General features: G+C 45.7%; 1 protein-coding gene across 1 annotated transcript; it reads right to left on the minus strand.

Annotated features, from left to right (window-relative positions):
• Positions 1 to 1,579: 1,579 nt before the first annotated feature.
• Positions 1,580 to 26,424, minus strand: lpcat1 (lysophosphatidylcholine acyltransferase 1). Its single transcript, XM_012818250.3, has 14 exons — positions 26,030 to 26,424; positions 16,827 to 16,966; positions 15,115 to 15,329; positions 12,246 to 12,358; positions 11,546 to 11,606; positions 8,129 to 8,187; positions 7,455 to 7,489; positions 7,200 to 7,254; positions 6,629 to 6,711; positions 6,050 to 6,175; positions 4,975 to 5,128; positions 4,551 to 4,649; positions 4,017 to 4,158; positions 1,580 to 3,214 (listed from the first exon to the last, which is right to left on the minus strand). Exons 1-14 carry the CDS (start codon positions 26,144 to 26,146, stop codon positions 3,015 to 3,017), a joined length of 1,599 nt encoding a protein of 532 aa, XP_012673704.1. The 5' UTR covers positions 26,147 to 26,424; the 3' UTR covers positions 1,580 to 3,014.
• Positions 26,425 to 27,260: the final 836 nt, after the last annotated feature.

Here is a 27,260-nt window from a genome sequence, read left to right on the forward strand (position 1 = left end):
ACAGTCTGGAGCGTGGTGTTTAGCATCTATGTCACCCTGAGCATGTAGAGTTGGGGGAGAGTTAGGGGTGGGGGGGCCTCTTCACACCCCCTTGCAATTTTAATCACCCTGAAGAAATTCATTATCATTATTATTGCTATTAAGTGGTTTTTTTTCCTTCCCCCCTCTGTCGACAACCCCTGTCGTAATTTAATTATTTCCATGTGTAAATGCCTCGTTCGCTGCAGCGAGGAAACTGGGGAATGCGGCACCTAGGTGAAAGGCTCCTTGAAGGAGCGCAGGGTTGTTTGGAAATTAATAAGGGAGTAAACAGGTGGCACGGTTTGCCCACTTGAATGGAGCAGTTCAGCCGTGTTGCCCTCGAGTGCTCGTATGGAGATGATGTCATTATTTGTTAGTGGCTCAAAGAGAGAGAGAGATAAATAGAAAGAGAGTGCACAAAAAGGGAGACAGAAAGTGTACGCAAGAGAGAAAAACACACACTCTCTCTGTCACTCTCTCACACACACACACACACACACACACACACACACACACACACACACACACACACACACACACGGTGATATGCTCCACTTTTCATGATGGCCAGAATCAATTGCAGGTCTATTTCTGTGCAAAGGAAGGATGATGTCATGCATTTCCTGTCAGTCTGTTTGTGGAGGTGGTGGTGTATGTGGGGAAGGCTGGTGGAAGAAGGAAGGGACGGGGTGAGCGAGACATGGAGATGGAGAGGGTGTTGTGTGTGTGTGTGTGTGTGTGTCCTTCTCTCATTCAGAAGCTGCTACTGCCACCCTATGGTGAGGAACCATAAAGGAGTTACGTAAGGGCTTGCTAAAAGGGTGACATCATGTGTTTACATCAAAAGAGGGCACAGGAAGGATGGGATGGGAGGGAGAGCGCCTGTAGGATGTGGGAAATGGCATTTAATCTATCTGATCGAGCTCAGCAGATACTGGCCTCGAGTCTACAGATTAACAATCATGAACATTTGTTTATCAACATCTCTAATTGTCTCACACATACACACAGAGAAAGAGAGGGAGAGAGCCATAAAGACAGAGAGAGAGAGAGAGAGAGAGAGATAAAGAAAGTAATGATCTGTGGGTGATGATGCTTGCTAGCAGTAGATCTCCAGTGTCTGAGAAAGTAGAGACCAGCCCCATAAGTGCACTCACAAGCACAAAGGACAAGAGGACTGCTATGCACCTGTGCTGGAAACTCAACAAGACCACCTGAGACAACAGTTAGCAAACTCGTTAACCTCGCCCGGTGGATCCGCAGGCTTATTATCGGTGTGGGCACAGCTCCCTCTGCTGGCCTGGATAGGTATGGAGGTCAGGGAGAGGACTCGGGGAGTCATACACCAGCGTCTCCATGTGGTTTCAGAGGGAAGGCTATAGTTACACAGTTCTGGGTTGGTGGAATGACACAGAGTCCAGCAGTCAGCTGAAATATTGTATCCACTTTAAGTTGAGAAAATGCAAGTAATCTTGTGTTTTATATGTATTGAGCTACATCTTAGGGGATTTGTTATACATATTAAAGAATAAAAATTGACCTGACAAAATAATGACCATTTAAACGAATCTCGTTCAGTTCATATGGTCGTGTATTTATTCCTCACTTTGTCTTCTTCAATGAAAAATAAAAATACAATGAAAAATACCTCAAAACATCAACATAAAAATGATCTTGGTTTAAATCAGCAGTTCAGTTCACATTCTGTCATTTCACAAAACTGTACTGGTGAGTGTTAAAAACAGGTCCTAAAAGCAAAAAGAAAATGCTTATAAAATTAAAATAACAAACCGACCGAACGTTGACTCAGATCTCACCTTCTGATTTGGCATCTGCCGGATCAGTACAGTATTAGATCAAGAATCGTTGACTATCTGAGACCGTACGGTAGTCTGAAGACCGGTTCATTTCCCCTTAACCCTATTCATCTTCACGCAATGATGTAGTGTTTCTAATAGTACATGACCGAGCATTTGTAGGAGTGTTCCTTGGTCCTTCACAGACTTAACAGGAAGAAAACAAAAGAAACAGAACCGTGAGTGATAAAAGAGATACGGCTTCATGATATGCAATGAGTTTCTGTCAACCTATTATAACCTGCATCTACATGGCAGTAGCTTTTGAACCTGATGAACAAATTCATTTCAGTAGCCATTTAGTCACACCAAAAAAATAAAACCTTCAGTAGTTAGTGTATTTGGCCTTGGGCCTTATTCATCGAAAGCAGAAGCTCTGTCTGGTCTCTTCTTTGTTAATTCATCAAACTGTTGTGTATACCAGTGCTGGAATGGATGTTTTAAAAAAAAAAAGAATTAAAAATACTCCAAAAATGTGTTTACTTGTTTTGCTACCGTGAAGGCCGTTCTGGTTGAAAAGGGGTCCGGCAGCTCAAGGATCACACCGACAAAAGTGAGTGAATGAACAGAATGGATGAGTGTTTGTGCAAGAAATTATTCCAGCCATGATTGAGCCTCTCACAGCAACTGCACGTTCCTGAACGCCATGCCATGGTAACTCAAATACTCAAACAGTAATGTTTAAAACAAAAAGGCAAAAAGGAGGATGAGTGCATTGCTGCTGCATTCCGACCAGGCTTTCTTAAGGTGAGCAAGACTCTGTATAAATATAGAGGAAAAAACTTTTTTTTTTTCCAAAATAAGTAGCTGGTACTCTTGTCAAAAAGCTTTATAAAACATATTGTTCAAATTCAATCCTCAGTTCTTTCAACAAAGGAAAGAGCTTCAAGATGAGCAAAAATTGTGAAATGTCCTTTCAAAAGTAAAAACAATATCTGAGCCCTCCAAAAAATGCGTTATAAATAAAACATGGGTAATTAAAAGAGGTTTAGGACACTTGTGTCCATGTGCAGTCCGTCTCCTCTTCATTCAACACTCACAAAACAATATTTCCGCTCACAGTCAGGAACACACATACACACACACACACACACTCATACACACACACACACACACACACAGTGTAGAGAGAGCAGCCTAGTTGACTTTCTTGTCGCCTACTGGACCGTGGTTGTGCGTGTGACTCTGCTGATCATGGGGGCAGAAGTCTGTGCAGAAACCGTTGCTGGACACAGGGGGCGCTGTAATCACGGTACTGCTGGGCCGGCACGACCCGGAGCTGAGGAGGTACCGATCCACAAAGTCTGGACAGCGCTCCACAAACTGCTCAAACTCCTCTGTACCAAGAAACAAGTGGAAATCACACAGTCAAATATGTAGTTAGAACAACAAAACAAATGCTTCTAGATTTGTGATGTTGTCATTTGCGATGATATTCATCCAGTTTCTCTGCTACTAGCATTTTTTTTTTCGTGTTTTGGAACATTCTTGATGGACTGAAACACGTAAAACAAATGTACTTAAGTCTGAAGATGCCTAGAGTGTGATGAATTACTTCCTTTTCTTTCATGTCACAGATCATTTCAAATGTCTACTGTTGTAGATCTAAGCATCTTTGTTTTAACAACAGTAATGGCAAATATGCATCTTAAACTGGTTCCTTCATTCATTCATTCATTCATACGACATTACTATCCATACTGCCGCTAAAGGAAACCTACACAAATAACATACGGCATATGGCACGCATCTGATATCAAAAGGTGCGATACACAGAAGGGAAGAAAATGTCAGTGAATGATAACAAGGGCCTTTAGATTTGTTAACATGTAACATGTTTGTTAACATTTAATTCCTAATACACCAGTTGAGGGCTTAATATTCAGCTTAAGTGAATGAACATGACCTTGCCGTATGTTCTATGGTGTGCACCACGAGCAGAGGGAGGGCACTCTGACTGGGAGTGTGAACTAATTATGAATAAGAGTACGCCTTAAATTGTGGGCATGAGTGAAGTGCACACTTCAATTAAAACATTAAGTTATTGTGCAACAGGCATGTTGGAGATAGTGTATACTTCAGTTAAGAAAGTATAGTCTTTAGAGCAAGTACTTTCTCAGTTTGTATAGTAAAACATACCGAATGTGACCCTTCCTTTATGCGCCGTGTCCAGGACTCTGAACATGTGTGAGGTCCTCAGCTCCGACAGGCCCAGGGTGGTCCTGAGGATGACTGACAGGTCGTCCTCGGCCACGCCTCCGTCCTCCTCCGCCTCAAACATCTACGCAGGATGGGGGGGACAGCAGACATTCATTCACACACCTGCTGCTCATCATCCTGCCATTGTATTCTATTAAAGGGATATTATCCCCCTCGCTATGGTGGTGCATGCGTGTGTGTGTGTGCAGAGTTGCAGAGCATGTTTGCATTCAGGTGTGTGCATGTATATTAGTGTATATACATCACACACAGACAACACGCCTATGCGTGTATACACAGACAGCATGCCTCTGTGTGTGTGTGTGTGTGTATGAGTATATGTGTATATGCAAACAACATGCCCATGCATGTGTGCGCACTCATATATGTGTGTGTGTGTGTGTGTGTGTGTGTGTGTGTGTGTGTGTGTGTGTGTGTGTGTGTGTGTGTGTGTGTGTGTCATTCCAGACTCACCCTAAAACCCAGTTTAATTGTCTCCAGACCTTTAAAGGGTCTGTGGACCATTGATAAGGCGATCACGTACTCCCTGAGGTCCACCTGACCGGAACCATGCTGTAGAAGCACAGACCATGGAGACGCACAATCAGTGACAACAAGGCAGACCTCTCTAAATAAATCCACAGAATGAACTCACGGAATTATTCACACATCTGAATTATTCAGACACAATCTGAAACACTAACTAAAGTATGCAATACACATAAAGACTAGACTCTGCACATTTAAAACATGTTACATTTTTACAAATCTATGAATTTGCTACAAGTAAACTTTCTGCTCTAGTTCTACTCTATTACGTTTACTGAAATCACATATAAATGATCATCAAGTCATAGCTAGCATTAATCAGTCATAAATGATCCTAAGTGAGACTTGCCTCATCAATCATGTCAAACATGTCTTGAAGCATGTCCGTCACAGGCATGTTGATACACTGGGCGAAGTCTGCCAGTCCCATCTTGTCCCCCCATAGCTTACGCGCCCTGCTGCCCTGTTCCTGTAGGACTTTCTCCGAGAGCCCTGCTTTCAGTCTGCAAGGAAAACAGAGGAAAAAAGAACTACAGTACCCACAATGCACAGTCACTTCCCACATACAGAACTGTTTCTAATGGTTTTGTTTACAGAGTAACATTAATCCCTTTCCAAAAAGTTACATATTTATGTATTATACTTGTACTTATAGAAATGCTATCTGCCACCCACAACTGTGCCTGTAGTTTCATTATGCCACCTCTAGAGGTCAGCCTTGTACCACTGACAGAGAAACACAGGGCATCTGAAATCAATCTGCAACTTTTAATCCGAACCCAACAAACGGTTAGGTTCTCAGCCACTGATTTTTATGATGCCATTTTAATTAAGCACTGCTCTGAGAGAGAGAGAGAGAGAGCGCTGTTTGGTTTTCCATTATTCAGCAACATTGGGCTCATTGTGTGCGTGAGTAAACATGGGTGTGTGGTTGGATGCTTATATCTGTTTCTTTTTGTGTGTGTGTGTACGTACGTGTGTTTCAGTGGGACTTGCTAGTGGCAAAGCCCTAAAGATTTCCCCTGTGTTAATGGTGTGGTTCAGCAGGTCTTAAGCTTTAGAGAGCCTTATTGATCCACCTAACTGCTCTCCACGTCCCACATCTCCACTCGCCACCACCGATCCTCTTAATGAACTTGAGGATTCTACACTTCCGCTTCAAAATCATTACCTACACACTATCGTCAACACACACACACACACACACACACACTCTCTATCGTCAACACACACACACACACACACACACACAATGCCGTTTTAACCCTTAAAAAAAGGCCACAGGTGACAGTTTTACTCTTTTCGCCAATGCAGTCACACCACACACACTCTCCAAATCCTAGCCGCGTTCAACACGCAAAACGTTAGATAGAGTCTCCAGCTCCTCTTAGGGACTCTTTCGTGTGCCAGTCTGTCCCTCTTACCCAAGTCGGCGCGCCAGCCTCGCAAACTCCAGTAGGCATGTGTTGCCCGGGAGCCGCAGCGGGCCCTGAACCATGGCGAGCTGACAGTCCTCGAAAGAGTAGTCGGTGACGGGCGTGTCCAGAGCTCTGCCAGGAAAGAAACGTGTACACACCGCGGGGCAGAGGAGAGAGAGAGAGAGAGAGAGCGGGGGCAAAAGATGTATAAGAACCGGTCAGTCCAGATCCAGACAGCATAGCACTCACTTACATATGAACAATTACCCCGTGTTTGCCCATGTATGTGTATACTCCCTTAAACACACACACACACACACACGTGTCTGTATCTTTGTGACAGCATGTGTTTGTTTTTTCAGCACATGTGTGATACTACACACATACACACACACACAGACAGACACAGTCTCATACAGTAGACCTCTGCATACAATGACCCATCAAATTCTCACAAAGAACCAGTAGTGAGAGACAGTTTGGCTCCTTAAAATAACTTTCCTGGAAGAAAGTTTGAAAGGAAGCCTTTCACTCATGAGGACGGAAGGCCCAGAGGAAAGAAACAAAATGGCCGCCGGTACTTACTCAGCCATCAGCCTCCTCACATTGGTGGCAAACAGAGCAGGGTCGCTCTTCTCTTCCTCTGAAGGTGTATAGGTTGGGAGGTACTGAAAAGAGACACATTTTTAATTAATTTCATGTTATTATACTTATTAAATGGGATTTATGGCTCAACAGTGCCCTGCTAAGTGTTCCAGTCAAGCTTGTACATTCATGTTTGTATTGTGCAACTTTCAAGTATGGCCCAAAACTTCAACAAAAAGAATACCAGTGACTTTTGGCCTTTTGATAGCAGTCTTTACTTGTCATGGGTGTGTAAATATCTGAGCTTCCTGGTGTACTAGTAATAGCTAAACTCCTCGCCCCACAAAAGCAAAGTAAACTGTTCAAAGCAGCAGAGATCTCGTTGGCTAAACAAATCTTTTCCCTCCTACTAACCATTTGTTCCTTCTTTAACCATTTCTACCTTAAAATGTTCTCATAGCAGTTTCTAACTGAATGCTCAGGACATTGGGAGCCACACAGCTGTACCCAGATCAGACCCATCTGGAAAGGCAAAACAAACCATATTAGGTGAAGAAAGACTCTGATTTACCTCGATTTCCAGGGGGTTGTTCAGCTGACATAGAGTGAGCCATAGGATTTTAAACCTGAAGATACACAAGCATTAAATGAGTTAAAGCAAAACCAGTTAAAAGAAGAATTTGATCTATGCTTAGCAGACATGCACTTCATATACACTGCACACGGCACAAACAGAAATACCTTGCACATAGAAATGAGAAAAATGCCTCACATGTTGCACACGCACGCACACACACACACACACACACACACAGCAAGTACTCACGCTCCAGGCCCCTGCCACGTCCACGTGATTGTGTCCTGCCGAGCAAGAAAGTACACAGTGAGTAACACACACACACACACACACACAGACCATTACATGCAAAACATAACTACTTATCTGAGATATGACCAACAGACAATATCCACTGTACATATACACAAGTCTAGTGTTCTCACAATCAGGGCCTGAGTGTTTGCTACTGTGTGTAGACTGTGTGCAGACTGTGTGCAGACTGTGTGCAGACTGTGTGCAGACTGTGTGCAGACTGTGTGCAGACTGTGTGCAGACTGTGAGCTGTAATCTCTACACGGGTGCTGAGAGGTCTCAGGGAGGACAGACAACAGTGTCAGGAGGGGCTCATGCCTCAGCATGACAATGTGTTGAGTCCCACAGTAACCTGATCGCCAATGTATTATTCATATATAAAGAGAGAGAGAGAGAGGAAGAAGGGAGGGAAAGGAAGGATGTAACATCATCCCACCTGTAAATGAAGTCTGTGATGAGAGGCGTTAAAAGTGATCAATGGAAGATTCTGTATATATGTGTGTGTGTGTGTGTGTGTGTGTGTGTGTGTGTGTGTGTGTGTGTGATGTACTGCGAGTGGGGGGGGGGGGATGTGGTTGCACCAGCATCCCGTTCTAGAGTGTCTTATCAGATGGATGAGGCATGCTCACCATTTCATTACGATAACGAAGCACCACAGGCTGAACAGGCACTCCGGGAATGAAGGCACCTGAGGGGAAACACATTGATCATGAGCGAAAGAGAGAAAGAGGAAGAGAGAGATGGATTGAGCAGAAGAGTTAAAGCTAGTGTAAGAAACGAGACTTGGAGAGATTGCAGGGCTCGACAAGAACTCATCCGTCCGCTTTATTGATGCGGGTGTATCTGAGATGTCGTTTGTCTTTGGGGGAATAGCTTGAGGGGATGCTAATAGCCGCGCGGAGGCCTGTTGGCAGTGTTAGCGCAGAAGCGGTCACGGGTGTGATGCCTCTCCCTCTCCCTCTCCCTCTCCCTCTCCCTCTCCTCTGCCTGACCTGGTTTCACCTGAGGGCTGCACTCACCTCATGGGTGAGGTGCGAAATGCTCCAGTTCTCTCCTCAGAGAACCTGCGGTGTGTGTGTGTGTGTGTGTGTGTGTGTGTGTGTGTGTGTGTGATGAGAGAGAGAGAGAGAGAGAGACAGAGAGAGAGAGACAGAGACAGAGCTAGAAAAGCCGAGATTCATAAGCTGCAGGGAGATGCATGTGCATTAGTGTTTATATAAATACATACGTACGTATGTACGTGCGTGCGTGTGTGCGTGTGTCTCACAAACATCAGTCTCTCCCTCACAGAATCTCTAGGGTATGGGAGTGGAGGGAAGGGAGGGGTTTAAAAAAAAAAGTCAAATATCCAGGTGTGTGGCTACAAAGAGTCAGTGGTCTGAAAGTCATCTGGCTTCACCTGTGAGTATCAGTGACCAGCGGCCAAGCAGCACACCCTCACCAATATGCACACAGAAACCCCCTCTGTGAACCATCACCTCTTCGGTGCAGGTCACTGTGCAGATACACACCAAATGTATCAGATCTGATACAGCCTTTAGTTTGGTCTTTATCAGAGCACCCAGCTGTGTCAATACTCTAGCAATATATACAGTAGCAGTGCATGGTCAAGTGGCAGGTAGCACTTTAACCTCAGAAAATAAACATCTATTTAAGACCATAGAAACCACATAGGGAAAACCACATTGTGGAAAGTACACCTCACACCATCCCTCATTACTCTTTGGGGCCAGCTGAGTGTGCATACCCTGATGGAGAGGGAGGGAAAGACAGAGAGAGAGAGAGAGACAGAGAGAGAGAGTGTGTGTATGAGAGAGAGAGAGAGAGAGAGAGAGAGAGAGAGAGAGAGAGAGAGAGAGAGAGAAAAAGACACACACACACACACACACTATACTGTTCTGCATTACTATAGTGCAGCGATCTCAGTTTTGTCCAATATCTACGCACCTCAAAAGTACAGCGTGTTAACATAATAATCAATCACAAAGCCTTCAGTGTATCAACGCACACTCATCCATAAAAAAAAAAAGAGAATCTCATCTATGCAAGTCTTCATTAAAAAAAGTCCACCAGTGCACACACAGAATAATTATCTGGCTTGATTTATAACCTACAGCATGCCACACTGGAAAATGAGCCATTTTATAAGCCATTATAAAAATTCCTGAACCATTGCCAGGCTATATGAAATGGTGAGACCTGATGGGCTGACCAGTGGTGGCGGTGGTGGTAGTGGAGGTAGTGCCCTTCAGCCAGAGGACAGGGCCCTCCTTCAGGGCCGCATCACCCGCTGGACGGGAGCCAACTGTGGGCTAGGCTGCTGCGCGACTGTCCTTGACCTCCATATGCAAAGCAGAGTTTAATTGGAAGACAGGCGACCAACCGCCATGTGTCTGGTGCTCCTGCTGCGGGTCTACGGCCACATGGAGGTACGCTGTGCCACGCTGTTTATCTATGCCAGTCGTGTCACAGCAGAAGGAGCAAGTAATAGGACAGACACACACACACACACACACACACACTTGTAAGAGCACTTTTCATATAGCGCATCATATCGTTTCAAGCGAGTTAAATTGTAAATCAATACGTGACTCGATAAAGCTGGGCGTGTATACTATGGTGCTGAAAATGATGAATGGAACTCACTGAATTACTAGCATAGGTTGCAGAAAAACAAATTCCACCCATTCCCTCAAGCTATTTAAAGGAGGTGTTAAAAAGCCTAAAATGGCCACTCCACAGCTCACCTCTCTTTTAAAAACACCACATGGAAGGAATCACGAGGTCATGTCACAGACAACGCCATTCTACTGCCAAGGGTAGGAACACACTAGAATGCCACCAGAACTACACTATACTATAGAATATATACTGACATGTTGAGCGCCATTAGAATAATATATCGACAAGCCCACGGGTGAGCATGAACATTACAAGGATTATATTATCTGACAGTTCTGCACTGCCTAGCACTGATGCTGACCACTAGCTTTATGGGACCCCCCCCCCCCCCCACCCCCGATGGCAGCGACGTTGCTCTCCAACAGAGACAGTTAGGAAGCGAGAGAGACAGAGCGGCGCGTCACAGACCATCAGGGATCGGCAGAGAGAATGGAGGGGGATTACAAAAACATGACTCTCACAGCAACTGATGGGAGAGAATAGGATTAGCCAGTAAAAACACCAACACACACACACATTCTCTCTCTCACACACACACTCATCCCCTTTAACAAACAAATTACACACAGGAAGGGCAAGGTTGACTGGGAGCCAATATAACAGCTCTGGGAGACAACAGTAATTGGCAGAAAACAAGATCTACTCTGTGTGTGTGTGTGTGTGTGTGTGTGTGTGTGTGTGTGTGTGTGTGTGTGTGTGTGTGTATTTGGCAAGGGAGGTGGCTGATACACCAAGAAAGAGTATGTCCCCATGTTGACACATGAACATCCATGTGCACATATAACAGGTGGCAAGCTTCTCACCCAGGGAACATAAATGTAGAGATAAAGAGAGCTAGGAAACCAAGGGGAAAATATGGCATCCCCATAACACACACACTCACACACTCACACACACACTCACATTCATATGAAATGCTTCCGTTTCTGTCTCCCCGTTGTCTTTTGCTCTGACAGTGTATTGACAGGATGAGAGAGGAAGCATACAAGCACACGCTCACACACACTATGCAAGGCTAATTTATATGAAATGTTTCCCTGTCTTCCAACTCTCTTACACCCCCTCTGTGTATTGACAAAGAGAGAGAGAGAGAGAGAGAGAGAGAGAGAGAGAGAAAAAGACAGAAAGAGAGAGCGAGAGAGAAAGAAAGAAAGAAAGAAAGAAAGAAAGAAAGAAAGAAAGAAAGAAAGAAAGAAAGAAAGAAAGAAAGAGAGAGAGAGAGAGAGAGAGAGAGAGAGAGAGAGAGAGAGAGAGAGAGAGAGAGAGAGAGAGAGAGATTGCACACACATTCAGAGTTGAGACAGAGGGCATTATGTTTAGTCAGCAGGAGCTGGTGTTGAGATCAGGGAAGCACAGATACATACCCGGCTTAAATGTGATGAGACAGGATCTATTGGTGCACGTCCCCTCAGGGAAGATCATGATCTGAAAAGCAGCAGTCAGCGGTGGGCAAAGTATTAATACGGACACCCGGACAAACAGCACCAACCAAGCAAGACAAATAGAGACACGCAAAAGGCCACTTTTACTCCACCCAGCCTCTTAAGCTGTCCACACTGAGACAATGTCTGACATTGACATGGGAGATCGATTTCTGACCAAACAGTGTCTCACGTCATAGGTAAAAGTCATAGTTAATCCATTAACAAATACATGAAATATAGAAATGCCCGTTTGAAATCAAGGCACAGGCCTCTCTTAAGCTGGCAGAGTTAGGCATATGCTTTGGGTGGCTATATTGACCAACCAATCGTGAAATAGAGCCGCTCTGTGTTTGATACCAATACAAATGTCAAGGTAATGCTGTTTTGTCTGTGTGTGTTTGTTTGTAATAGGATGTTTGATACCGAGTGCTATGCAAAGAAAAGAAAAATTATGGTCCTGCTGTTTTGACTATGTATGTGTGAGTGTGAGCGTGAGTGTGTGTGTGTGTGTGTGTGTGTGTGTGTGTGTGTGTGTGTGTGTGTATGAAAGAAGATATGCATGTGTGCATGTGTGCAGGCGTGCGTGACTGTGTGTGTATGAAAGAAGATATGCATGTGTGCATGTGTGCATGAGTTCTACCTGTGGCCACTCCCCTCCTGAACATGCCCTGCGCTTGATCTCCTCAACAGTCTTCCTGCGAGAGTCGGGGTCAGAGCGCGAGACAAACACTGGCCGGATGAACTTAATGAGCGCTAGGTGAGGAGACATGGAAAGGGGGGGGGGGGGGGGGGGGGGGCAGAGAAAGAGGGATGAGAGAGAGAAAGAGGGAGAGGGCGAAAGAGAATTACATCAAAAAGATTTCTACACATTAATGGGATTAACTGTGCCTGTACCCTCTCCAAAAACAAAAAAGCAAAAAAACTTGCTCAATCATCCATCCTGCAGGCCCGGCTATCTCTCTTTTTCTCTCTCCCCCTCACCCTCTCTGCGTGATATCCATCTCAAAATCGTTTGGCCTCGAGGGTCGATAAGAAAAATAATAATAATAAAAAAAAATCTTATGCTTTCACTGCAGAAAACCCTCCAGAGCGACAGGAGAGAGAGAGAGCTTCCATTCCGACTGCATGTTTCATAAAACACCATGACTAGACACCTCTCTATGGAGCTGGCCAGTCAGGATCTCGTATGTAGGTCTGTCCTGCCTGTGGCAATCCAGACGTGGGAGGGGGAGGGACGGGAACAGGTTTTAAGGGTACCAGTTACTGTGGCTAAATCCGGGTGTATTATTCTGGCTTTATGCATGTGTGTCATTCTCAGAGTAGATGACTCCGACCTCTACGTCAAAAGAGGAGGGCAACCGGGATGAGGGGAGGACAAGGGTATGAACACTTTACAGAGAGAGAGAGAGGGAGAGACAGAGAAAAAGATAGACAGAGAGGGACAAAGGGAGGGAGAGGAAACTAGGAAGGGAGTGGAAAAAGAACGGAGGGAGGAGATGGGAGATCGGTAGTGGACAAAAACAGGAAGACGCAGAGTGGCGGAGGGAAAACAAGGTGACAGTGAAACAAGACATAAGAGGGAGAGAAAGAGGAGGGGGGAGAGGAAGAAGGACAGAAGGAAAAAGAGAGGAAAAAGAAAAGATACAGTAGAGGAGGCAGGGACAGAGATGGGAAAGATAAAAGGAAAAAGGATTGAGACGTTCTAATGCACTTGGCAACAGGAAACCTGCAGGTTAAACCCCCTATGCCTCTACAGCAGCCAGAGAGGAGAGAGGAGACTCACAGGAATATATGAGAAGTGCATTGCACGTGGCCATTACAGACCCATCCACTGGCGTCTACACAGTAATGGAGGGAAAATAAACAACAAAGGCGCTAATGGAGAACAGACAGGAAAATAAAGTGCAACACTTGGCATAAGGAAACTTAACAGCTACTGCACAGCCTGTAATGTGGCACAGACACACACACACACACACACACTCGTACACACATTCAAATACACACACACACACATAATATATATATATATATATACAATAAATACACACACACACACACAAACAAACACACACACACACACACACACACACACACACACACAAACAAACCAATAACCATAAACCAACTGTGGGTAATGTGAGGAGGACATGGAGGCTAATAGGAAGCTTTCTGCTGTAATTGTTCTTGAGCAGGTTGGGCTGTTTGTAATCTGCTCCTCTGTTGACTTGAGGGAACGAAGGGGCACTAAGTGGAGCTCGCTCATGGCTCTCGCTCACGCCTCACAGCGACGTCTCCGCTCAGCGGGAGTGATTAGGGCCCCCGTCCAGCCCTGCGGAAATGTGCGCGACCTTCAACAGCATGACGACAATTAAGAGTCCCCTGTCTTCTGCCTGACTGTGAGCCTCTGACGCGTGTGTGCGCACACACACACACACACACACACACACACACACACACACACACAAACACACACAAACACACACACTAATGTAGGATCTACAGGTAAACAAACCACACACACAGAAGAATTTGAATGTATGCCCCTAAACACACACACACACACACACACACACACACACACACACACACACACACACACACACACAGGTAACCACAGACAAAACATATATGGCCACATTTATTCACACTCATGCACACACAGAACACACATGCAAGTCCAAACACACACATACACCATCCCACCCCCCTTCCCCAAACACCCACACATAGAGATGCAATTTAACGGAAATGATGGGATGACTGCAAGCCTCAACAGGCAGTGGAAGGGAGGGAGGCCACGGCTGGGCTCTTAATGACTACAGGGACACTGGAGTGGCAGCGGGAGGCGAGGGGCAGGAGTGCCCTGACAGGCCTGGGCATCGAGGGGATAATCATCCTCACGGCGGCCTCCCACTGGCTTCAGTGGCAGTCGAGAGTGGCTCCTTTAGGTCCCAGAGAACACACACACACACACACACTCACACACTCATTGCACGGGGCTCAAGAGCTGCTGCAAATGGCGTCTGGAAAGCGTGGCCTATCTACTAGTAACGAAGATGGTAGGGATCTGATAAGGCAGCAGCCTTTTCAGTCAGCCTAAAACATGATATCTACAGTAAACCATGAGAGGGAATTGCACACAAAAAAGGCAAATTTGCAGAACTCAGAGGAATTCGCCACAGAGTGCTTCACAATATGCTTATCAAGCCAGAGGTTCCTGTGTGTCAATGGGATTTGACCACGATCCTGGTCAAGTTCAGGCCGATCACAAAATGTCTAACGTGCACACCATGAAACGGCGTGAGATATTTGACCGGCACACATGATACAAGTGGAATGTCACGTTCAGTTCTACATTCTACAGTGGGTTTCTTTTGGTGTTTTTTTGTTAAGCTTAAAAGAGGTACGCAAAGTTTGTAAGCAACAGCAAACTGACTGCACAGAGGGAAAACTAAAGCACGGTGTGACACGTGAAGCAAACAGCAGCTGTCAAACATGCCACTTACTGCCCCAGAGTGGAATATCCTTGCTCTCCGCCTTCATGACTATGGAGGCCATCGTCATGGTGACAGGAATGGCATCGAAGTAGGAGGAGTGAGGGGCCAGGGTGAGAATGGGTGCCTCGCTGGGCAGAGCTGGCTGACCCTTCACCCGCACCCAGTGGAACCCTCCGGAAAACCACATGGCCCGCATGATGGTCTTCAGAGCCAGGTCCACCACCCTGGAGAGAGAGAAAGAGAAGGGAGGAGAGAGAGAGAGAGAGAGAGAGCGAGAGAGAGAGAGAGCGAGAGGGAGAGAAAGAGACGGGAGTAGAGAGAGAGAGAGAAAGAGAAGGGAGGAGAGAGCAAGAGAAAGAGAGAGAGAGAGAGAGATAATTCAAAACACACACACACACACACACACACACACACACACACAGCTGAGGCACACAGCATGAACTTGGATTGGAGATAGTCACACACACTTTCGTCCCTTTTCGGTTGTTTACTTTGGGGCCAGATTGTCCACAATCAACAGAGGTGAAATACAATACTCCTGCAGTCCCGCTAATCCATATCTGGCCGCTGCCTTGTGTTTGTTTGGCTTGTGGGAGAATGGAGGGGGGGCTGGTGTGGAGTCAAGTAGTTAGGGTGTAAAAGCTGCCTTTTCTGTATTGGCATTTTTCCTTCTAGTCATTTCTTTTATCAGGCAGTGGCATCATCAGTGGGGAAAATGGATTACTCCATTAAGCCTATCTTTCTCACACAGACACACACACACACACACACACACAGACACACACACAAGTTAGTGTCAGCCATGAATGTAATGCAGGTCATGTCACTCGATTAAACGACTGATTTGACAGTGTCCTTTAAACACTGGCAGTGTGCATGTGTGGGTGTATTAAAACATTCAGGTATGGTGTATGAGAGTGGCCTCTTACACACACGCACGCGCACACACACTTTTATCTCGCTAATCTGCAAATTACAAACATCATGCGTACGCCACATCGAGGCCATGCTCAGAGGTACGCATGTTTTCCCAGCAAGTTTCTTTTCATAAATACCATTTAATGTGTAGAAAAGAGCTCAGTGTGATTTTAAATAGCGTTTTATGTGTGGAAAAATGAATTTATGCTCATTGTGATTTGAGTGCGTATGCATTGTTGTTTCATGTGGTCCTTTTCCTCCCTTTTAAATCTCTCACTCTCTCCGTCAAACTACACGCACACACACACACACACACACACACACACACACACTTGAAAAAGCATTCCAATCAGCTCAAACACAGTGGCAATGTCATTGTGTACATTTCCTGGAATTCTCCTGGCTTCTCTGAACGGGGAGATATCAGCGTCAGAGAAAGTGAGAGTGCCTGTATGCAAGTGTAAGTGCGTGTGTGTGTGTATGTCAGTGTGAATGAGTGAGTGTGTGAGTGTGAGTGTGTGAGTGTGAGTGTGTGTCAGAGAGAGTGGGCATGAGGGTGCTTCAGAGGGCTGCCTGCTGATGCACAAGTGGCCTGTGAGAGCATGTGGAATGACCGAGAGAGTGAGCCTCCATCTGCGTCACAACCACCCACCATCCCACACACACACAATCAACACTCGATCACGGCTCCATGGATGATTATGCAGGTACGGGTGGGGATTAGCGTAGCCAGAGCGTGCTGACACTCAGATGCCATGGAACGCCAAAACACTATCAGAGGCATCAACCCGGCCGACACTCACCACCTCCACCAGCTGAGCGGCTCCGCGACGTCATCGGCGCGGCCCACCGTGGCCACGAAGGCGAAGGGCCAGGCCAACAGCATCCAGAAGGCAGCCAGAGACAGACGGAACGGGAGCAGCGTCACTGTCATCAGGGCAATCTGGAAGGGAAAGACAGAATGAGGGGGAAGAGTGAGAGAGAGCGAGAGCGAGAGCGAGAGCGAGAGCGAGAGCGAGAGAGAGCGAGAGCGAGAGAGAGGGAGGAAGAAAAGCATTAGTATTGGATGTGAAGGGTGTGAAAGCAAGATAGAGAGAGAATTAGACACCAAATAACAACAGAAATACATAGGATAGAGAGCGGATGGAGTGAGTGGGAGAGATGAATAAAGTGGAAAAAGAGAGTGGGGGAGGGGAGAGAGGGGTCAGTATGGCATGCTGTAGAACCCTTCCAGTAGCAACATTCTCTTCTAAGTCTACATCTCACTTCCTCCCGCAGGGGAGCGCCACACCACCAACACAACACGGCCTCTTTTCCAAAACACACAGAGAGGACATACAATCGAGTAAACCTGGAACAGATTGGCTGGGATTGCTAGGCGCTAACGGGATTAGCATTTAGATTACACCTAGTCGCAGCGGAGCGCTTGGACAGCTGAAGACCACGAGCCACGCCACACACACACACACACATCAGCCTGTGGAAGTTTCAGTGCCACACCTGGAAATTGAATTTTATCTCTGGAGCAAAGCGCGCGCACACACACACACACACACACACACACACACACACACACACACACACACACACAGCCAGATGGCAGTAAAGCCTGGGCATTTGGCATTCATAACTTTTTTTTACCTTGCTAGGGAGGAAAAAGAGCAGGAAATATTGAGAGGGTTGACATGGCACACCGAGTCTCTAAGAGGAAACCGGTGAAAGGCTGCAGGTCAATCTAATTTATCCACGACCAGCAAAGCAACCAACTGACCCATAAACAAACCAGCACACGCCATGGCAGACCACAACATAAAAAGTTCTCTTTAATTTTGTAAAACAGAAAACAAAAAACAAACAAATTAAATGAAAGGATCTTTACAAATGAAGTCATGTCCTGTAGTGATGCAATTAGACGCATATGGCCAGTGATCAATGTTAGGAATACTGGAAAGCGTAGGCCTGGTCCACATGGTCATCACATGCAGTTACTTTAAAGCGCGAATGGGCACATTGTAACCCTACAGGCTAATGCATTGGGCTACAGTAGAGGGATGGGGGAAGGAGAGAGGTCATGTACCAATACATAAATAAGATCACTTGAAGGACACAAGACATTGGACCTTTGCCTCTGACTTATGGATGACAAATTAATGAATGGCCGCACGGTTCAAGCCGGGGTCAAGGAGCACTTCAGATAAAGTGTGTGAGTTACTGTATGTGAGTGACTGTATGTGAGTGACGTGTGTGAGTGTGTGTGTGTGCGCACACACACACACACACACACACACACACACACTTCACATACAGAATGCTGAATTGCGTAAAGGTTGAGAACACAATTCAAGAGCTCCACATTGACTTGGGAGTACATTTGACAGGACATCTACAACAGCAGTCCCAAACGCACCATTCTGAGAACTTGTGTCTTTTCAGCAGTTGCAGCAGTATTAGACTCTCTCCGATTTTCATGCCCATCACGGAAGACCTTGCTAATGCTACTGACACCACCTAAATAAGCTCCATCACTAAAATGTTCAGGGCATTCTGCCATAAACATAGAGCATTTCCCTTGCCATCTCTGCTGAGGCTGTCGAGAATTGGAGATGTCTCTACAGTAGCATCAGACCTTTTCAGATAATACAACAATCTCTCATTCTGATTGAATGCATGTTGCTGTATGGCAAATATTTTCCCCTCAAGGGAACAGAATGGCACCTCTATTAACTTCTTAACCAGACTACAACAAAGGGGGTTTTAGCTCTCTAACATTAATAGGCAGGAGAGAATTAACAGAATAAATTCATCCCAGCCTTCATTAATCTCTCTCATTACGAGCTGCACAGCCTGAGCAAACATCTCCTGATGTGTGGAGGCGAGTAAATAATTCAGAATTAATGAACAGTTTGCTCCCCATCAGGTGCTGTAGACACGGCCCATAGAGGAGATCGTCCTCACAGCCGTCGTAATTAAACTATGACCGACGCGCCCAAAAAAACGTCACGTTCAGACAGCACCTTCTCGCAAGGGCCGTGGTGTTAGATCATGGTGTGAATGTTACTGCACACCCTTGACGGAGACTGTGCGAAGAACAAAAGAACCAAGGGACGCGACGCTCCTCCAAAAATAGCTGCTGAATATTTAACAGGGCCGAGAGGGTTCAGTTCCGAAATACCCAGAAATATTTCCCCTCTGATCTTGCGGTACGGAGAACCAGCTGAACCTGCTGTTCCCTCAGGGGCACCTCAGCCCGTGAAGAAGCAGAGGCCTCCCCTTAGAGGTGCAACTGAACTGAACGACTCCACCAAAGTTTTGCTAGTTTTTCGTTTTCCTACTGCGTGGACGTACACAAACTAATGATGGCCAATGCTTTTGTCATCTTGCCATGCCTTTACATATGAATGATATGAAAACTATGCTGTGTACAGGAAAGATCTAACGGTCGTTGGCGTTATCCGGTAATGGCTAGCAGATTACCCATCCTGGTAATACATTCCGCCCCTGAAGTGCATAAATGTAGATCAGAATTGGCATATATGTAGGTAGCAGGGAATCACTCTTGCCGGGACTATTATGGTTGGATGGTGCACACGCTCACACATATTCACCCCCCCACCCTACACACAGTGTGCACACACACACACGACAAGTCCATTAGGGATAGAGCAGTGAAGAGGGAGAGGGGAGGGGACAGCCCTCATAAAGAAGGCTGTTTAGTGTTTATTTATTTATCTGGAGCAGCTGTCAACACCTGCGCTCCACTGGCAGGAAGATTAAACTGATCAGGGACCAGGGGCCATAACTCCCGGGAGACACCAGAGGCTAGGAGGGAAGGAGGGAGAGAGAGAGAGAGAGGGAGAACACAGAGAGGAAGAGAGAAAAGAGAGAAAGAGGATCATATACAGACTATATAGAATAGAAACACACTTTGGAATAGTAGCAGTATATACAGAGAAGTGGTAGGTAGTGAGAGTGAGACAGAGTAAGCGAAATAACAAAACGTAGTGTGTGTGTGTGAGTGTGTGTGTGTGTGTGTGTGTGTGTGTGTGTGTGTGTGTTTCTCTATGTGAGTGTGTGTGTGTGTGTGTGTGTGTGTGTGTGTATCCGATTTCTATATGGACTTGTTTCACCACCAAGTTAATGAAATATCAGACACAAGCTGGTATCATCACAAACCTGGGTTTCCACTGCCAACTAATGGTTCTTATGTTTGGGAGCCTCGGGCATGTACATAAACTTGTTTTATGCGGGTTTCAGCTGGGAGGCTTAAGCAAAAAAAACTATTAGATTACATTCTATGTCTGGATGTGTAATTCTTCTTCTGTGTTAAGATCTAAATGGAAGTATTAAAATATGTGTGTGTGTGTGTGTGTGTGTGTTTCGTGAGTGAGAGAGAGAGAGACTGTGACAAAGAGAGACTATGATGATAGGTGGTGATGAGGACAGACATCTGTCACCGTTGGGACATTTTTTTTTTTTACGATCTTAACACCCCGGATGAGTTAAAGCCATCCATCACCGTGCGGATGCAAGCAGGCCTCCGCCCCTACCCCTACCCCTTTCAACCGGTCTGACAAGTCCCAGGAGCCTCAGGGGTCACACACCCATCCGTGTCCCACAGTGGGGTACTGTCAGTCCTAACACACACCAGAGGAACCTTAACAACAACAACCCCCCTAGGCCTCTATCCCCTATCTGCTGAGGGAGGTTGTGTGTGTGAGTGTGTGTGTGTGTGTGTGTGTGTGTGTGTGTGTGTGTGTGGGGGGGGGGGGGGGGGGTTTGAGGAGGGGGAGGCTCTCTCCCCCTTTCTTCCCATCTCTCCAGCTGGTTGTTTAGGCCCCATTGAAAAGAAGCTAATCTACTCCAGGAGAGTTTCTCCACTCCATCCCCTCTGAAGAGCAGAGCCCAAAGGCTTTTAGAACAGAACTGCATGAGAGCGCAACAGACAGAGAAGCACATATGCACATGTGAGAGGACAAGAGAGGAAGAGGCGAGGCGAGGAAAAAAGAAAGCAGGCTTGCAGGCTCACGCAAGAGTCTAAAAGCTGGAGCTGAGAGCTGGACCAGCCGAGTCAACACCACTGAATTCAACATGGCTTAGAATACTAAAGTTTGAGTAGGGGTGTGTGTGTGTGTGTGTGTGTGTGTGTGTGTGTGTGTGTGTGTGTGTGTGTGTGCACCCCTGAGAGGAAAAGATCTATGAAATATCCCAATCAGTGGGAATCTAAGGCACCCTAAAATCATTTCCTCCTTCCCAGCTGAAACATTAATTTGACTAAAACCGACCTGCATAATAAATGGAATCAGAAGGCATATCCGTGGTTAAATACACTGCATAATGGATACTTTGCAATATTAATAGCGGAGGGAAGCTGGAAATGGCCCATGTGTTTTAAGTGAATGTACGCTCATATGGGGAAAAGCTTCTTACTGACGAAGGGAAAGGGAAGGGAAATCGGACATTTCTTCTTGAATATATGATGGCATACGCTGAACACATATGGCCATCTTGACCCATACTCATTAAAACAAAGCCATAACTCAACATATGGAACATTCTAACCATTTTTGCAATACTGCTATGCCCTTTGCTGCTCAAGTATCTCTAGGACAAAAAAAGTCTGTAACCACAAAGGAATGCCCTTTTGACCTTTTGACAGTTGGGCTTTGGAACCCAGGGTAATGTGAATGTCACAGCGTTGCCAGTATTTTAACTAGCTAACTGGACAAGCAAGATCCAGGCACTGCTATTATGTAAACAGTCACGCTCTACGCAAAACATGACAAGTGAGATTGACAGGGAGAACAGACGGGGAAGGGGAGAATGCACGCTCCCTTTATTACCTAAATGCACTGACATTAAGCAGATTTCCCGCTCTGTTTTTATCACATTTGAATCAGTGCCTCAAATCTTTTCTAACAACCAGTTAGGCTACAGTCGCTTTGAAAATAGAGAATAGTGTTGGCTGTTGACATCTTCATCTGGCCGCTGGCCAAGTACAAATAGTTCCAATTCCCAACATTTCTCACAGGAAGAGGTATAGCCTCTCAGTACAAGGCTGAAGAGCATGGAGCATTTTCTTCCACGCTCGGCCTAACTATCATCATCTGAAAAACAAGCAGGGGCCCTCATACCTCTCTCTCAGGCCGGAACACTGTCGAAGGAACTTTTCTTTCTTTCTTCCTTCCTTCCTTCCTGCCTGCCTTCCTTCCTCCCTCCCTCCCTCCTTCCTTCACTCGTACATTACTGGTGACGCAATTAAGAGTTATGCATCGGAGCAGACTGTGACATCATTAGTCAGCCCAGTCGGGTACATGCGTATCCCCCCAGAGAAGGAATTTTCTTCTCAGTGTAGCTCCAGGGCTCCTCTCTCTCTCTCTCTCTCTCTCTCTCCTGACCCCCCCCCCCCCAACCCCCTCCCCCTCCTACCGATACTCATTCATCTTCAGCCCGCACACGACACAGCTCAGCACCACGCATCAGTCAATAACTCTCCATCCTGTCCGACCAGCGAGCCCTCAAACGACCAGTCCACTGTAATAAAGCCCTCCATCCCTTGGAGATAAGGATATAACCCTCACCCTGCAGAGCCCAGGGAGAAAACGACGTGTACATCCCGTGGAAGACACAGGCGCTGAGAGCGATGAGTGCAAGGGATCATCTGGGGGATTCTGGACGAGGAGAATTTTAATTAGGGCTCATTAACGACTGGCCACCTTCTGACATTTCCTCAGCATTGATCTCCAATTTCACTGATTTTTTGCCCCCCCCTCACACAGATAACAAGGCTTAATACAATACAGAGATAGAGAGATAGAGAGATAGAGAGAGCACTGTTTGATTTGCCATTATTCAGCAACATTGAGCTCATAGAGAGAGAGAGAGAGAGAAGAAACACTTCTAACCCTATATAATATAATACATCATACATGTTCAGAGCTCTAGCAAAATATCATGTTATTAGATAACTGAATTGAAAGTGAGTGAACAGAGAAGAGAGAAAGAGAAACAGAAAAAGTTGACATCATTAACTTGCAATCGGGCTTTCCAGACTTTTTTTTCTGTCTTTCCTTCATCCACTCCATTTTTCCACAACAGATTGTGTGTTGCCAGCGGCGTGAAATCTGACCGCTGTGTAGTTTCAGGCCACTTCAACCTCTCTCCCTCCAGAAATATGAGCGAAAGAATGGATTTAATTATCAGATCCGCAGAATGACTTCCTTCCTGCCTGACCAAGAGATTTTTTAGAAACCCCTTCTGCCCTTCCAACCAGGAAGGGCAAGGCAAAGAGAAAAATATCACAAGAGATCTCCTCAAGAAACCTGACTACAGAGCTTTAAGTGCTACACACAGCCTGGTGAAAGTTTGCAGAAGACAAATCAGTAACTCTGATATGTTCCTTCTCTTCTCACACAAGTCTAATGCCACTCCTGAGGTCTGCAACGTGATTTCAGAGTATGTCTCCGACTATATGGAGTAGTGCAAGGGGTGTTTTTCAGGTTCTTCTAAAAACAAAAACCTCAGCCTTACTTTGCACTGTTAAAGACATAGAAAAAAAATCTCTCAATGGAAAAACACATGCACACATTCACGCACACATTCACGCGTACACACAGTAATAGGATCCAGGTGTGCACCAAGAGATGGTGCTTTGTTCCCTGGTCCATTCCTGGATTTGTAGGTGTGGCGCACCTAGAAAGAGGATCAGGCCTTTGCCATGTGAAAAAGCAGACACTGTAATAACACACACACGCACAGACAGTCACACTTCAAGCTCACTCATCCCTTTTCCTGCACGCCACTGTTCTTCTCCCATACATTGGGGCCCTTCCTCATTCTCAGAATTCTTTTCAGACCGTCGCTATTCACAGAGCAACGTCATTTCACCAGCTCTCATATTTCCCTCACACTCCCATGAAGACTGAAACCCTAGCCGGAGGAGAGCACCTGGGACCTGGAAAAGATCTGGCCCGAAGGTGGTGCGAACCTGACGGACGTTTACCAGATCTGGGCCGCACCCATCACTCCCAGACCCTGCCTGCCAATAAGGGCTGGGAAGTAGGTGAAAGGGTGAGTGGGTGAGTGGGAGAGTGGGCAGAGGATGGGGACTGCGCCACAGTGAGTTGCAGTGAACGGCCTGATTGACGAATCGAGTCGGGTCTTTTCCACCATCTCTCACCCGTACAGCACATGCCATCGATGGGGGATAAAACAGCACTGTTGGGTTATTGATTAGCCAGTTCTGCATGGAACAGAAAGTCCTTGTTTCCATGTTAGGTCAACCCTCTTGGTGAAGCAGCTGTGGTTATATGTACATAGGCACAGTGGTTATGTATACATAGGCACATACAGAGCCTACCCACACACAAACACACACACACACACACACACACACAGATGCACATCTTCCCAGGCTCTTGTTAATACATTAACAAGTTGTAAGCAAAGCTTCTGAATAATGGAGAGTATCCACCGAGTTCTAGGAAAACTCTCTGCACTTCTATACGTTAGAGTCTCATGTGACACATGCGACATTCTTCCTGCATGTAAAAAAAAAAAAGAAAGAAGAACAAAAGTAGCCTCTGACGAAGAGAAAAAATTTCAACTGCCGCCCCCTTTACTTCACACCAACCAATGAAGCAAGACCAAACCATGTTTTCACAGTGTTTCAGGGGCTAAACACCCAATATAAAAACCCTCTTGGCCAGATGAAAAACACCATGACATTACAGAGAAACATAAGCATCCCCTTCCATCCAAACACACCTGGATCCTGCCAACCTGTGTAAGAGCCCACATGAGCCTGCCATAGCAGAACCAATACACACACAAACTGCCCAGGCAGGCAAACGACAGCACTGCCAAAACAGAACTATGCAGCAGCAGCAGCCACCTCACAACAACAGCCCATTTATCCAATAGTCTGAACTATTTAGGCTCATGCTGGGACTCACCAGGACACTCATAGACTCGGCTGTATTTGTGTGTCTGTTGTTATGTAATGGAAGATATTAGTGACCAAGCTGGCATAAAAGAGCGGAGAGCTGCCTTGACTGTGTATGCCAACGCCAAGAGTCAACTGCTGGCTTGGTAGAGCTGGTTCCATCCTGTGGAAGGAAGTGTCACTCCAACCTCCACGTCATAGACGAGGAAGGGGTCTATCAGAAGATCCAGACCCAGTGTTTTCCTCTTAAGAGTCCTATAGAATCAGGAAGGAAGCATGGAGCCTATGGATGTTGAGGAGGAACGAGCCTGTCTCTCTGACAGTAACCATGTAATGAGGGTGGGGGGAGCATATAAGATATGCAACATATGTAAAATGCAACCCCATGCACACGAGCAAGGAGTTGATTATGGACCAACACTTAAATAACACTGAATAATTGAATCACACCAACACGACACAGTCGTAAGTAGGTTGCACTTAAATACTACGTCGAGAGATGCAGCATTCAAGTGTATTCAAAGACTGGCTTTACTCCTCGGAGTAGGCTACTTGAGAAAGCACGAGAAACTGCGAGGAACGGACGCTCCGTCACATCCTTATCCTACAGAATTTTATGACACCAAATTAACAGCGCACTCATCTCATCCGCAACCTCAGCGGAGGAGCGGTTGACTTTCACATGTTGCTGCTAAACAAGGGACCCGATTTAGCTACCCCGTCATCTGTAGGCAAACAACCCCATCTTCCAATGGCAAGGGTGTCTCAAGCGCCCACTGGTCGCGTAGTCTATATAATAGAAGAGCATGAAAGTTCGACTAAGATTAGGGCTATACTTTCGAACTCAAGTAGGTTTACCTATAACATTTTTGTTTGACTGACCCCTCATTCTAATGAACTGACTGACAATCACAATAAATCTGCAAACGGGTTAGTAGTGTTTCAACCAGCTTTCCGGTCTTTCTACGAATGCATGGTTGATGCGCCTGCGAAGTAGACAACTAGGAGTGTGCAGCAGATTATGTGCACGTTCAGCACATTGAGAAACACGCTGTGTTTACTAACCTTGATTTTTTGCAGAAGCGTAAATTTTAACTCGTGTACGAAGGGATTTCGGAACTGGGCAGACATCTCTGACGCATCTTCTACTGCAGCTTCTCGTCTTCTTTTTGGAAATCTCATTCTGAAAACCTGGGCATAACCTGATAACGTTCACTATATGTTTTCACGGAAAGAATCTGCCACGTAGAATGTTACTGCTCTTAAACTAGGTTTTTCGATCTCTGAACCTTCCTCAACACTTGTCGCAAAAGTTGCCGCCAGGAAAGCTTCACAGGTAAAACGCGGACTTCAGCGTCCGCTGCTTAAGTCTACCTACTGTGCCAGGTCTAGGACTCATCTGCTCACAGACAAAAAGCCTCCTGAAAACTCCACGATTCTAACACGCATGCGTGATGAGTCCCCGTGCTGACATCACACCGAGGTGTGTACCTCCCTATAGGTCTCAATTGGATAGCCCACCCATAAGAAAATCCACCGGAAATGAACACAAATAAGATTTTGTGAGAACACTTAGCCCTAGCAAGACGCCACATTCATGAAAAATGTCTTGCATGCATGTTGGAAATATGTAGCCCCCCCCCTTCTCCTTTTGAGGTATTGCTTTCATCTTTCATCTTCAACATTGCAGGGATAGGTACATACATGTCCTTCTGGAATGTAGGTGTATATGAACCATAACTATGTTTGTCTTACATATGAATTTCTTATAATAATTTCTGGAAAATCACAATTATAAATCATTTTCTGAGTTAAAGGCAAGTGGTCACAGGCCATGTAAAGTGAAATGAAGATGGGACATATTTCAGATGATTTTACCAACTTCTTGCCCTTCTGCAGTATTGTCCAGTCTCTAATTATAGACCAGGAGTTGCTAACAAGGGAACATTTCTGATCTCCATGCAGGCAATGGAAAGAAATTCTTGTTTAAACAAGACAGATATTGGAAATGTCTTGGCTTATTGACAAAACAACTCAATGTGGGCAGTTGCCATAGTTGCACTGTCCACATACTTAAGTTAATATTGAATGATGTGAATTCCTCAGTCCCCTCAGAAACTATATGTCTTAATGAATATTCAACATAGGCTGTATCGGTGGAGGGGCAAGGTTAGCCTCCATTGTGATCTTTATATTCAGAAATGATTTGGTGTGAGGACTGAAGTTTGTGCTATCTTGTGTGCCATTCTAATTATATTAGCCAAACTGTGTTAAGTATTTATAGACGGATAGTCTA

This window comes from Clupea harengus, chromosome 19 (assembly GCF_900700415.2).
Source record: "Clupea harengus chromosome 19, Ch_v2.0.2, whole genome shotgun sequence".
Taxonomy (NCBI): Eukaryota; Metazoa; Chordata; class Actinopteri; order Clupeiformes; family Clupeidae; genus Clupea; species Clupea harengus.